The following is a 13,792-nucleotide window of genomic DNA, read 5'->3' as shown; positions in this document are numbered from 1 at the left end:
CTATTTCCATTGGTCACTATGTACAGTATAAGCTCAATGATCCTAACAATACAATTTTAATTGCATTGTAATGACTCATTAATTTATAATTTTCCAAATTTATGTTCAAAAGATTCCTTATAAAAGTGTTGTTCATCCAGACCCTGATAAGTATTAATAACAGAAACTATAAGCATTTGAAACATTCTATCTTGTATAAATAAACATTATTCAATTGATAGCAGAGATCAGAGTACCAGAGCTGTCAATCAAGCAATATTTACCCTGGGACTCTGACTCAGCACAGTGAATGGATTTCCAGGCTCTTATGCATTTCATGTGCACTTGGGTTTTTCCCAATGGAGTATAACATTCAGAGAAAGAAATACACAGTCTACTAAAAGTAAATAGAGTTATTGCGTAAGACGAAATAAAAGTGACTATGGATCGTTATTGTGTTCACTGGCCCGTTCACGTACCATTAAAAATTCTGGTGCTGCCCGATCCCTGAAGAATGCCTAACTTTTCAAATGTGAACTGTTGAGGTTTTCAATACTCAATTGCTTTAAACATATCGGAAAGCAACTTGACGTGTTTCATATTTTTAAAAACAGTAACATCTCCAATATTGAAATGGATTTCCCTTCTCCCTTTAATCATAGCGTTATAGAGGTCTACAGCACAGAGGTCTACGCCCCTCGGCCTATGATCTTTCACACTTCTAAGATTTCTTGAAGCGACCAGTATCAATGGTCGTCCCAAAAAGGTTAGGCTTTAATCCGAAAACGGAACAGAAACTAGTTGCTATCTCCTTATGCAGTTCGATGTCAAATTATGTCTGATTCTTGAAAAGATTACTTTAAAAATGTTTTATACTAATACCCCAAGAGAACAAGACTTATTTTCTAAATAGTGAACTGACTTCCTGACTTAGCACTATTTTCAGTCGATAATTTGCTGATCACCATGGCAATGGCGGCCAAGATGGCGGCTTACGTGACGTCACCTGAAAGCGCTCTATCAATTTACTTGAGCGTCATAAAGGGGGTGTGGTCCAGACGGCACGTCGCCAGCTGGTGTTAGTCACGTGATAAAGACACGCGATGTTTTCTAGGAATGGGGTAGGAGTAGCTCGGACACGTGCATGCAGCTCAGTCAAGGGCAACGACAAGGGGTCGAAGGGGCGTAGCACACCGTCGTGCTGACCAAGTAGGCGGGGCTGCACATCTTTCACGTGACGCGGCTGATTCAATGGAGAGCTGAAGGGAGCGTGAAGTGTGACGCTAACATGGGCGGAATCACCCATACGTTATGTGACGCGCCGCAAGAGCTAGCTTGTTAAAAGGGACACAATCCCGCGATGTCATGAGACGCACATGGGGCCGTACATTTGCCCCGGCGATTGGGCAGAGAAGCCAAATAGGGACTGGCACCGACAACCGGACGTCAGAATGGGCGGGGCCCACGGTCGCCAAGACGCACGTGGTGGGCAGGACCTTCAGTGACACGTGATGCCAGGGGGCGCGTACAGTCGCTTCCGACATACGAATAGCGGGGCGGTCAGTGTTGGTCACGTAGACGGGGCCGCAGCGTCCGTCTGTGTGACGTTTCTGACTGACGTGAAGTGGGCGGGGCGGATCGATGGTGTCACGTGAGGTGATTGGTTGCGCTCGAGCTGTTTCTCTCCAGCGGCCTGGTGGAAAAGGCCGAGGGACGGGAGAGGGAAAAGTTTGTTACATCGGAAAGACGAGAGCTTTAAACACCCCTTACTGCGATGTGGAAAGGCGAGAAGCTGCCCGCGAGGTTCGTCAATCATTTTAAATGGCGAACGTTTGTGTGAATGACAGTCGTGTAATGGGGAGGAGCCTTCGCTGCAGTGCAGTTATTTATAGGAAAGCAAAACTGATGCCTCATGCTATCACCGTGCACGTTTTTAAAAGAAAGTTTTTCTCATGTATTATTCGTCTTTTTTTTCGTATGAAACGTCTTGACGGATTTTGTTCCTTTTGTTGAACTTTTTCAAGTGCCAAAACACACACACTGCTGGAAAAACTCAGACGGTCTGACAGCGTCGGTGGATGGAAAGTTAACGTTTCGGCTCCAGAGACCGTTCTTCAGAACTAGCAATTCCTGTTTTTGCTTCAAATTTACAGTATTCTTTTGTTTCACTTATTTGGGTTCAAGTCTAACCTGCTGCAGGGCATATGGACATGAAAAATAAAGTGCTAGAGAAACTCAGGTCTGGCAGCATCTATGGAGAGAAAAACAGTTAATCTTTTGAGTCAAGTGATCCTTCATCAGAACTGAAAAATAGCTGGGAATTGGTGGATTTTATGCTGATGATGGGGAGGAGGAGTGAGTTGAATAGATAGAGATGTATTACAATTTGACAGCTGAAAAATAAATTACAAGTGAGAAGTACCAGTAGCTTTAAGTGCTCGGCTATGTCTTATAATTTTAATCTGAATGTTGGAACAGGAAGCAGCTGTACAGCTTCTCATAATTTTACCATTCAAGAGATCTTATGGCTGTTCTCTGCCCGATTATCTCTTTGTTTGGTTAACAGTCCAGCAATCTCAATTTTGAAACAAGCAATTAATATAGTATAAATTGCCATTTGTAGGAGAGTTTTTCCTTTAACTTCCTCTGCTCGAAGGGCAATAGTCATAGTCTCTCCAGATTCCCTGGTACCATTCTAACAAAACATTTGTATACTCTCTGTAGCCTATGTATCATTAGTCAGTGATAGTTTATCTCTGGGAACCATTGGGACACAATAATAGTAGAGCGGTGGTCTTGTTGCATAGTGGTTGTCTTAATATCTTGGCCAGAAGACCTGGGTACAAGTCCCACCTTTCCCAGAGGTATACAAACCATGCCTGAGCAAATTGATGAACATAGTTTGTAAGAATGATAGGGAACTAAATTTGGTGACAACAACAATTTATATAACACTTTTTTTAGTCTAAAACAACCAAAGGCTTTTCTTTTTTGGCTAAAATTTCAATCTGTTCTCCTTTGGTCTGTAGGGAATAATTTCATTCAGAATCAATGTAGCAGAAATGACTACAACTTCCCCAACACCACGTCTCCAACTGAGGTGTTTCAAGTCAAAACCTAATAACTCCTGTCTTAATTAAATTGAATTGGATGTCAATTTTTCCCATCCTACTAACCTGGTTTATACAGTCAACTCCTGTCTCTTCCCTCCACTCTCTACTCTCTTATTCCTGCCCTGCTCCCAAAAAAATACTGGGGTGCAAGAATGTTGCTGCAGGACCTAAACGCATATAGACTACAGTGGTACTTTGGGCTTTAGCCTAACCTGTGATAGGAGTTAATCTGTCAACAAAATATAGCCAAGTGTTCTTTCTCTCCATACAGCTGCCTCGGTGTAAAAGCAAAGGTTTCACAGTGACTTGCAAACACCATGGTTGTGCCCCCTATTGACACTCCTAGCCCTCCCAACATGGTAGCAGATGTGGTTTTCGTTATTGAAGGGACAGCGAACCTTGGGCCGTACTTTGAATCTCTCCGGAAGCATTACATTCTCCCAGCAATTGAGTAAGTAGACCCTGTACTGTTTGTGATCACCTGAGACAGACCAGGTCAACTTTTCCTTACTATATAAGAATGCTGTAATCTAGTGGCTATGGCATTGTGCCAACACCCCAGAGGTCCTGTGTGCAAAGCGAATTGATTCATTCTTGTTCTTCAGGAAGTAAAGCCTGTCATCCCTTATCTAGTTCCACCTGTTCATAACTCTTGATCCAGTGTGAGGGACTCACTCCCAGTGCATCAATCAGGTTACAGCAATAAAATATTTGAATTTGTATTGTTTGTAATGCGGAATAAAGTTTGCTTCACAGTGCTGTAAGGAAGACCCAGATGATGAATCCAATGATAGTGATATAAGGAGGGGTTGTCAAACAGACCCTTCAAAGAAGAAAGGGCAAGATTGAACAGACTGTGCCAATTTTTTGGAAAAGACAAGGCTGAGATGACCTATTGGAGGCCTTGAGGATGATTAATGGCTAGAGATAGCGAAGATGTTTCCACATACAGGCAAGTCCAGGACTAGGGATCACTAACATAAGCTAGACGCTAATAAATCCGATTGGGAACCCAAAAAATATCTTTACCCAGAGAGTTGTTTGAATGTGGAATATGATACTTCATGGAATAATTGAAACAAATGCTTGATGCAACTGGGGGAAGGTCAATAACCACAAGGGGTATAGTGTGGAAAAATGTGGTCAGATATAGAGTGCTGGCAGGAGACACATGTCGGGCTGTAACCCGTTAATTGAATAGCTTGTTTCTGTACTGTAGGTAATCTGACTCAAGAAGGACAGATTTAGGGAGGGCTTTCCAAAATGAGGCTACTTGGTTAAACATTTGTCACCAGTGGTAGATTGAGGGAAACGGTGGAGGTCAGTTGGAGCAGTTCAGGAATTTTGAGTGTGACAGAATTGATGGACCAAGAGAAAAATGAGAACTGAGTTGATGCTTCAAAACAAAGTGTAGCAGCCCAAATTTTCTCCATGCCTACCATTGTGGTCTCTGGGTGATTATCTGATGCAAGCTGAGATGGATTGAAAACTCAAGCTCCAAAGAAATTTTATTGATTTGGAAAGTTTTTTTTTCTCTAAAAATTGTCTGGTTATTGAAAGGAAATTCATCAAGTAAATATGAACCAAGTACCTTAGAAGAGATTCACTTAGCCCATTATGTCAGTGTTTCTTCTCTGCAAGTGCACCTGATCCCACTCCCTGCCTTTTCCCCTGAGCCATGAAAATAATTTCTCTTCATGTAATTATGTAATCAGTGAGTGGTTATGATCTGGAATGAGCAACCTGATTATATGGTGGGGATAGATTAAATTGTGGCTTGCAAAAAGGGAAAATTTACCTTTGGTTGAGATTTGAATTGAATCTTTCGTTTTGATACTTCAAGTTAGCATGCAAACTTTACACATTATTTATTTTCAATTGCCTTTCAAATTAGAAAGTTAATTTTATCTTAATCTCTTGGCATAAGGCCTTTGATTCTTTCCAGTGGCATTCTTTGTGATGGAGTACAGCCTTGATTTTAACTTTCATAATTTTACAAGACATATTTAATAATAACAGACCTTTCGCTTGACTAAGAGTGTGGAACTACAGCTTTGATTCTGTACTGGGAGTACAGGAAATTTTAGTAGTGACCCTTTCATCATGAATTAGTGCTTCAAAGCAAGCCCAACGTAAAGGAATGAATGGTTTGCTCGTGATTTCCTTAAAAGATCATGGATTTGAACATACATAATGGAAGGAAGTCATTCCAACTATCATGCCTATGCCTGCTCCCATTTCCATGCACTCTGCCCGTAGTCTGATAATTTCACTTCAAGTACAACCTGTTTTCACTTTCAAGATAAACTGCAAGGATTATTAATTTGATAATGATCTGTCAAATCTTATTTCTTTTTGCAGGTATTTTAATGGTGGTCCTCCGGCAGAAACAGACTTTGGTGGTGATGTACGTCAGTTCCTCGAGTGTTTTTGTTGTGTTTGAGTGAACCCTTGAGGTGGTATTTAAATTTTGGTGTACTATATGCTTTCGACTAGCATTTTTCTCAAAAAAAATTAATACAAAGGATTGAGCAAGTGTCAGTATCACTGATCAAATTCCATTAATCTCTGCCCAGATATTGCACCTACCAGGAATGTTTCTGGAGGTTGTGCATATGTTGCTTTGAGAGAGGAATTAAGTGCTAACCTAAACCAATCACGTGTGTACTGATTCCTGTGAAGGATGATGTTGCTTGTACAGAAATAGTAATACTGAAACTCAACACTATCAGTGGAGCAGTGTATTGAGAATAGGAAGAAGTAATGTGTGCATGGTCAGAAAATTATTGGGATGTTATGCGTGTGCCTGTGCAAGCTTTTGCCCAAGAGCATTTTAACGACTTTTGTTTACTTTGTCGATGAGACCTCTTGTTTTCAAGACTTCTCTTGAAGAGAATTATTGTCCTTTTCTGAAAGTAGTGATTCATGTTGGGTTATGGTCCTATGTGACTTCCTTAAAACATCCGCACCCCCTCCAACCCAATACCATTCTTCATGCAAGAGCTAAAACAATGTGGGGAAATTTGAGCTCAAGTGGGTATAATCTTAAAAATAATGAAAAAGGTTTTGGGAGAGAAGTCATTTTTCACAGGAATGGTGGATCTGGAATTCTCTTCCTCTGTTGCCCTCCCTCTTAAAATATGAATTCTTGGACAGTTGGAGCTGTCAGTACCATGCTTGATAGATTTGTATTAAATAAGGTTATCTAGAAAAATCGTCCAGAGGGATGTGTAGTTCAGATCGGCCACAGTCTAGTTGAATGTAAACTTTCCCTTTGTCTTTTCTGTATCTCAGTCAATTTCTGTTTTCCTCCCTTTTTTTTATTTTTCTTAGTCTCTAACTTGACATTGAAATCACTCATTATAATTTATAGTTCTTTCTTTATTGAATTTTTTTCAATCTGCTTGCTTAATCGGATGCTCTGACACATGCCCTGATCATTTGAGTCTCTTAGATGTCCTGTTTCTCTCGCTCCATTATCCTCAGCTCTGATTTTCAGCTTATTTTTAAAATCGTAATTGTGCACGAGCAATTCCAGTTAAACTGTTGTGAAAAATACATGCTGTCCACTAGTACCTTTTTAGGGAAGGACATCTCCTCTTGTTCTGCCTGGCCTATACATTCCTCCAGACTTAACAGCAATCTGGTTGACTGTTAACTGCCTCTGAAATGGCCTTAGCAAGCCACTCAGTTAAAGGTGAGTTAGGAAAGGGGGGGGAAACATATACTGCACTGGACTTGCCAGTGACATCCACATCCCATGAATGAATAAATGATGTGCATTAGTAGTAATAGTTTTTCATATACTAATTTCATTCATTCTTTTTTCCTCAGTATGGAGGTACACAATACAGTTTAGTTGTGTTCAATACTGTGGATTGTGCTCCAGAATCATATGTACAATGTCATGCTCCCACCAGCAGTGCGTATGAGTTTGTCACCTGGCTTGATAGTATTCAGTAAGTAAACAGCATTTATATTTAATCGTTTACTGGATCCTGCAAAGGGATCCTTATCTTTAAGATGAATGTCACACATTTTGAGCATGTACAAACGATATATTAGGACAACAGAAATGTGAAACTTGAGTTACTTTGTGAGGCCTAGAGAAACTTTTTACAGTTTAATTGTTGACTAAGGTTGCCAGCTCACTGAGAGTGGGTAATAAATTCTGAACTAGCCAGTGATGCCTGCATCCCAGGCAGAAATACATTTTTAAATTGTTTCCATTCCCAGTTGCCCTTGAAGGTAGTAGTGAGCCACTTTCTTGATCCACTCTAGTTTATATGGTTTGGGTACATCCACAGTTTTTTTTAAAAGACCAAGTTCCAGGTTTTTGACAGTGACAGTGTAACACACTTCAAAGTCAAGATGGTATGCACTTTAGAGAGGAAATTGTAATTGGGGGTATTCTTATGGGTTTGCTGCCCTTGTCCTCCTGGATGGTAGAAATTGGAGGTCTGAAAGATCCTATCTAACTTGAATTATTACGTTATTGTTGTGCATCTTGCGCACACTGCTAATTTCATAGAGAGCGAATGTTTTAATACCATAGGTGAGATGTTCATAAACAGGCTGAGTTTGCAGAGGGATACAGACAGGTTAAGCAAGTGGAAAAAAGCTTGTTAGAATATAACGTGGGAGAATATGAGGTTATACAGTTTGACAGGAAGAAGAGAGGAACTGAATACTATTTAAATGGAGAATGACTTCAGAAAGCTACAACACACAGAATTTGAATCCTCATGCATAAATCTAGCATCCAGATATAGCAGGAACTAGAAAAGGCAAACGGAATATTGCCCTTTATTCCAAAAAGGGTGGAATATAAAAGTAAGGAGCTTTTGCTAGAATTATACAAGACATTAAACAGACTACAGCTGGAATTCTATGAAAGATTTTGGTTCCCTTATCTGCAGAAAGGTTTACTGCCATTGGTGGCAGTCCAAAGTAATTTCACTAGGCTGATAACATATATGGAAGGATTTTCTTGAGCGGTTGAATAGGTTGGGATTCCTTGGAATTTAGAAGATTGAGAGGTGATCTCTATTGAAGCATACAAGATTCTTAGAGGATTTTACAGGGTGGATGCAGAGAGGTTGTTTTCCCTTGTGGTACCTAGACCAAAGGGTTTAATTTCAGAATAATAGTTTGCCTAAGTCAGATGAGGAATTTCTTCTGACATTATGGAGAGTATATTTCTTCAGAATCTATGGAATTTATTACTGTAAAGGCTCTGTCATTATAGCTGATACAGACATAAAAAATAGATGGTTATGAGAAAAGGCAAAAGAATGGAGTTGAGAATTCATCAGATTAACCATGATCTCATTGAATGACCGAGTAAACTTGATGGGTTAAATGACCTCCTTCTGATCGCCTTGTAGTCTAATTTGCATTAAGCAACAGTTAATCAGTTTTTAGGGCGATTTGAGGAATAAATTCAGGTTAAATTCCCTTCTCCTTTTGGAAATACTGCCATGTTATCTTTACATGCACCTTGGAGGTCAATTAGATTTTCTGTTTAACAATTGATTCAAAACAAGTTATTACTGATTATGCAACACTTCAGAGCTCCTCTGAAAGATGGCCTAGATTTTCTTGTTCCGTTCACTGGAATCTGACCCAAAAGTACAAATCTGACTCAGAGGGTAGAGCGCTTCAGCTCAACCACAGCTGATTGTGACAATGAAAACAGTTTTTGGTTGGGTGATAATTGAGAATGTTGATGGCCTTGTGAATCTAACTTCATTTCACAATAACAGTTGTTTTCAATCTTGTGCTGACGAGCACTATTCTGCAGCTCTTTTTACAAGAAAAATGTATGAGTTGGCAACAATCTTAGTGTGAGCTTTGTTAAATAAAAGTGGAGAGTCTGAAGACCCCAAACTATCAGAAAAAGGGTATTTGCCCTTTTGCTGACTATTTCATGTTTTCCCAGGTTCAATCTATTTAAGACTCCATACACAATGAAACATGTTCATTGTGTATGACTAAGTACGCCAAGGCACTACAGTACAAATTCACAGTAAGAGGGGAGCCCAAGTGGAAAAGAACACCCAAAGCCTAATGAGCTAGTGGTTTGAGTTAGCAAGGAAGATGTTTGAAACATATATTTAAATGGATTCTGGGTGAAATGTGCATTCAAAAGAGATGTGATTGAATGAGGTGGTAAGAGGTTTGTGATTGATGAAAGAGTGATTTAATAGACTTTCCTTGAATCCCAAAGTTCTCAGCTATTTTTCTTAAATAATCTGTTTTGTGTTCTCAGGTTCATGGGGGGCGGAGGAGAGAGCTGTAGCTTGATTGCAGAAGGACTAAGCACAGCGCTGCAGTTGTTCGATGACTTCAAGAAAATGCGAGAGCAAATGTAAGATAATGTAGCAAAGTCTGTATTGTTTTGATTTTTTTTTCTATTTGGTAAGGGGAGAAAGTTAGGTGTTGTTTGAGCAACATTGTGCAACAACTATGGCAAGAGATGGATGTGCATTTGTCCTGGTGCTGAGAAGACTGATCTCTTTTCTAGTTCAGAATGGTAATTATAGAATATAGAAAAACTTGCATTTACATAGCACCTTTCACCTCTGGACACTCCAAGCAGCTTATGACCATCAAAGTGCCAGTAAGGTTCAGGCAGTATTCTGTTGAAATGCAGCAGCTGATTTGCTCATGGCCAGGTTCCACAGACCATCTGTTTTTGGTGATAGTCGAGGATAAAGATTATTCAGGACATTGATGAAAAGCTCCCTTGCTTTTGTTTTAAATAATGCCATGGGATCTTTTACATCCACCTGAAAGGGCTTTCATGGCCTCACTTTAATATCTCATCGAAACCTCTGGCAACAGTGTTACTTGTGTACTGCTAAGGACATTCTTACTATATTTAATTCACTCTGCAATACAGTTAACAAAAAAAAACACGAGTCAGTTATTTATTCATAAATGTTTAGATATTTTTTTGTGACCATGCTCTGATTTCTTTGCATGTAATTAAGGGAATGTTTTAAGTGGTAAATAGGTTCTCTTTGGCAACTTTTATATTTTCCTTCATTACTGTTCTGAAGGCTGTCAACGCTTGCTAACAGCAGTTTTTCAAGCTTCGTTCTGCAATTGGTTCCTTTAGCTTAAATATGAGTTTTGACTGTATCTATTAGCAGACTGTTACATAACAGAATGCATCATAGCCAAATCCATTCCTGATCGAGGTAAACTTGCACATTCTAGCCAGGGTTGCTGACTAATGTTGGGAAGCTGTTAAATTGGCACTGGAAAGAAATGCAGTGTAGTTTTACCAGAATGGTACTGGTCTTCCAAGACTTAAATCACAAAGAGAGAGTGGACAAACTAGATTTATCCCCTGAATTTTAAAAGGTCAACAGGTAATCTGATTGAGGTTTTCACATACAAATTGTAACAGAAGAGGATAGATTGGGAGAAACTACTACTGAGTCATAGAGTTTAGCACTTGGGGACATATCCTATAAATTAGAGCCAGACCTTTCAGCTGTGAAATTCAGTAACTATTCTTGCAAGGGGTGGTAAAATCTGGAATGCTCTTTCACAAATACTGATTGATAGCAGATCAGTTGTAAACTCTGTATTGAAAGATTGTTAACTTAATGTACAACAGAATCGAAGACAGTGGTGGATATATGATGGAAACATTAAAATTGTTTGTGTCTATGGTGTGGCCATTCAGTCCATCATGTCTGCAACACTCTCCGAATCAGCAGTTCACCTACTGCCTTTCTCCCATCTTCTCCCTTAACCCAAAGCATTATTCCTCATCAGGTAACAGTCTTATTTCTGTTTGAATGCTTCTACAGAGTTAGGTCACATATTTGGAGGAACAGGCTTGAGACACTAATTGGCCCATTCCTGCTTCTGTACTCCTATCTTTGGTTGTTTGTAACTACTTGCATATGTAATACACTAAAGTCTTCCCAGATTTGGTTGAATGAATTCTCTGTAAACTGAGAAATCACAGCTGAGCACTGCTGGGATAATGCTGACTCGCTTAACAAAAAAAACTGTGGTCTCTTTTTCATTAAGCTCTGTCTTTTCTTTTTCTGATTCTGTGGAGCAAAGAGGGCTATGCATTCAGATTCCATATCTCCTTAAATCATGTGTTAACAATTTTACTGCCGTTTCAGAATGATGTTGCATTCTGCTCCTGAAGACAGTGTTATTAAGCAAGTCAATTCTTCTGGCAAATAATGTGAAATTTTTACCCATAATTCATTCTATGCTGTATGAATAGTCGGATTTAAAGTGCTGGAATGTGCCAAAGTTACAAGGTATACAAGGACCTAATCTTGATCACTTTCCTACTGGGGGTGAATAATAGATTACAAAAATTTAAAATTCATCAATTGGACTGAAAGATGGTTAGATTCAAAAGCAAATTTGTTTGGATCTTTGTGCTACTTTTAAACCTGTCTTTTCTCCGTTTCAGTGGGCAGACTCACAAAGTTTGTGTTTTGATCTGTAACTCTCCGCCGTACCTACTTCCAGCTGTGGAGAGCACCACGTACTCTGGCTTCACCACAGATAATCTGGTGCAGATGATTGGAGATGTGAGTGTTTTCACTGGGCTGCCATGTGGCTGAAGAATTATGATCATTAGGGAGATGGGAATATGTGATCTAAATTGGGAAGGAGGTCTTTGGGTTGTTATGGAGTTTGTTTACTGACACAGTTCCTAGAATGTAACCCCTTTTGTTTGAATAGTGCTTCATATTTATGGTGATTGAGTGTAAGGCTAAATATTTGTCATTCTCCGGCAGACTTAACTACTGAATTCCCATATTTTGCATTTCCTGAGAGCCTAAGTTATGAAGATATGCAGAGAAATAAGTTTGAAAGGTCAAGCATGAAAAATGTGAAAATGATTAAACCACTGCACTTTTCCAAATAAATACAACCTAGTATAATCTTGGTCATGATCATTGAATGGGAGGTGTAATCTGACAGGAGTGTCTTAAACATGTTATGCCTGAGGCATACATTTTAGAAGCACAGGCTACATATTCAGGTTCAGATGAATTTGAAAATTAGCCAGTTAAGTTCTCTGACCTTGTTGTACCAACCAGTATGCTTTTTTTCCATCATCTCTTTTTAGGTTTTCATATATGGAAAAAAAAATGTTGTCCTCCAGCTTAATTTCTGTGTTCCATTAGATTTGCTAGACAAGTACAGTGGGCCAAATGGCCTCATGCTGTGTCAATTTGTGACTCTGCTCAAAGTACCAGCAAACTGTTGGAGAGACTAAGACTCTTGATCCTATCTCCAATTGCAATCGCTAAACTGCACTTGCAGCCAGGTTTGCTGATTAGTCACCCATAGTGGAAATCCTGATGCTCTCTTCTTTGTATATCTGGGTTCTGAAATCAGATGATTTTTCATGGTTTATTTTTGTGATTGAAGTAGTGCAATATTTCTTCCTTCAACCCCTCCTTAAATCTTGAGCTCCCTAAACATACGTTACTGCTTACAATGTATGCACAAAATTTAATAACAGGGTTATGCTTTGTCTCCATTTTTGCCATGGAAAACACCTCCAGACTTACCTTAAGTATTAAGCATTTTTATTCTTGAATTGGCTTAAAAGCTTGCTGACATGTAGGTATTCTATTTAATGCCAGTACACATGTACACCTTGTACATTAAATATGTAGTTGTAGATATTATAAAACAGAAATGGATATGATGTCAGTTCTGGCAAACATTTTGAAAAACTTGTACCAAAAATGCAAAGTTCAAAGTAGATCAATAATAATCGTGCAGTGACCATTGTGTCAGTTTGAGGAAGCTTGCTTCCTCATGGAACATCACAGCACGGGCCTGGAGAACACGCAACATTTGTTTTGTGGTGGAGAATTGTGTGAAAGCTGTTGGGTCTTGGTAGCCATTTCTTATAGTGACACCATGTTGGAACTAGATCCTGTTCTCTCTGGCCAGGATTGAGAGCCGCAAAGGCTGTGTTAACTGCCTGGGGTCCAGGTTCAAGATATCTCATCTGGTCTGCAAAGAAACTTGGATTGGGACAGAAAGATCCAGTGTCATGGTCTACATAGTAGCAATGACATAGGTTGAAAGAGGATCTGCTGAGGGAATATGAGCTACTAGGGGCTAAATTAAAAAGCAAAACCGATCCCTTAATTGTGACCTGAGACACAAGCAAATTTGCACAAGGTCAACAAAATTAAAGCAGTAAACGCATGTCTCAAAGATTGGTGTGGGAAAAATTGGTTCAAATGCATGGGACATTGGCATCAGTTCTGGGAAGGAGGGAGCTAGTCCGCTTGAGACGGGCTCCTCCTGAATCATGCTGGAACCGGAGTCCTGGCAAATTGCATAACTAGGGCTGTGGGTATGGTTTTAAGCTAAATAGTAGGGTATTAAGTTCAGTTGCTTGGAAAATTATGGAAAAAGTTAAAGATGCAGAGGGCTGAACAGCGGTTAAAGTCTCTAGGAATAATAGGACAGAATATGGAAAGGATCAATAGTTGTACTACAGGTACAGCAGGGAAGGGGACTCCTATGAGAAGGGGGCCAGTCAATGCACAGACTGAGGGTGTTGTACTTAAATACATGCAGATTACAAAACTAGATAAATGACTTTGTAGCACAGATTTGAAATTGGTGGATATGATGTGGGTACTGGATGTGGCGGCAAGGGGGTCAGGGCTGGGTGGCTG

At 39.6% G+C, this 13,792-nt stretch overlaps 1 protein-coding gene across 4 annotated transcripts in view; it reads left to right on the top strand.

Annotated features, from left to right (window-relative positions):
* The first annotated feature begins 1,578 nt into the window (after window positions 1–1,578).
* med25 (mediator complex subunit 25) overlaps window positions 1,579–13,792 on the top strand; it is a 42,950-nt gene continuing 30,736 nt past the window's right edge. Inside the window, exons 1-6 of one of the 4 annotated variants that reach the window (XM_043679669.1) lie at window positions 1,579–1,782; window positions 3,364–3,543; window positions 5,454–5,499; window positions 6,927–7,051; window positions 9,364–9,462; window positions 11,548–11,668. In XM_043679669.1, the coding sequence (XP_043535604.1) occupies window positions 3,410–3,543; window positions 5,454–5,499; window positions 6,927–7,051; window positions 9,364–9,462; window positions 11,548–11,668 (525 nt within the window). In that variant the 5' untranslated portion in view covers window positions 1,579–1,782; window positions 3,364–3,409. Of the gene's footprint in view, window positions 1,783–2,055; window positions 2,219–3,363; window positions 3,544–5,453; window positions 5,500–6,926; window positions 7,052–9,363; window positions 9,463–11,547; window positions 11,669–13,792 lie in introns of those variants that run through there. The other 3 variants (XM_043679668.1, XM_043679666.1, XM_043679667.1) reach the window with 3 other exon arrangements.

This window comes from Chiloscyllium plagiosum, chromosome 39 (genome assembly GCF_004010195.1).
Source record: "Chiloscyllium plagiosum isolate BGI_BamShark_2017 chromosome 39, ASM401019v2, whole genome shotgun sequence".
Classification (NCBI taxonomy): Eukaryota; Metazoa; Chordata; class Chondrichthyes; order Orectolobiformes; family Hemiscylliidae; genus Chiloscyllium; species Chiloscyllium plagiosum.
Note: the sequence above shows the minus strand (reverse complement) of the source record. Positions and strands in the feature narration are given on the sequence as shown.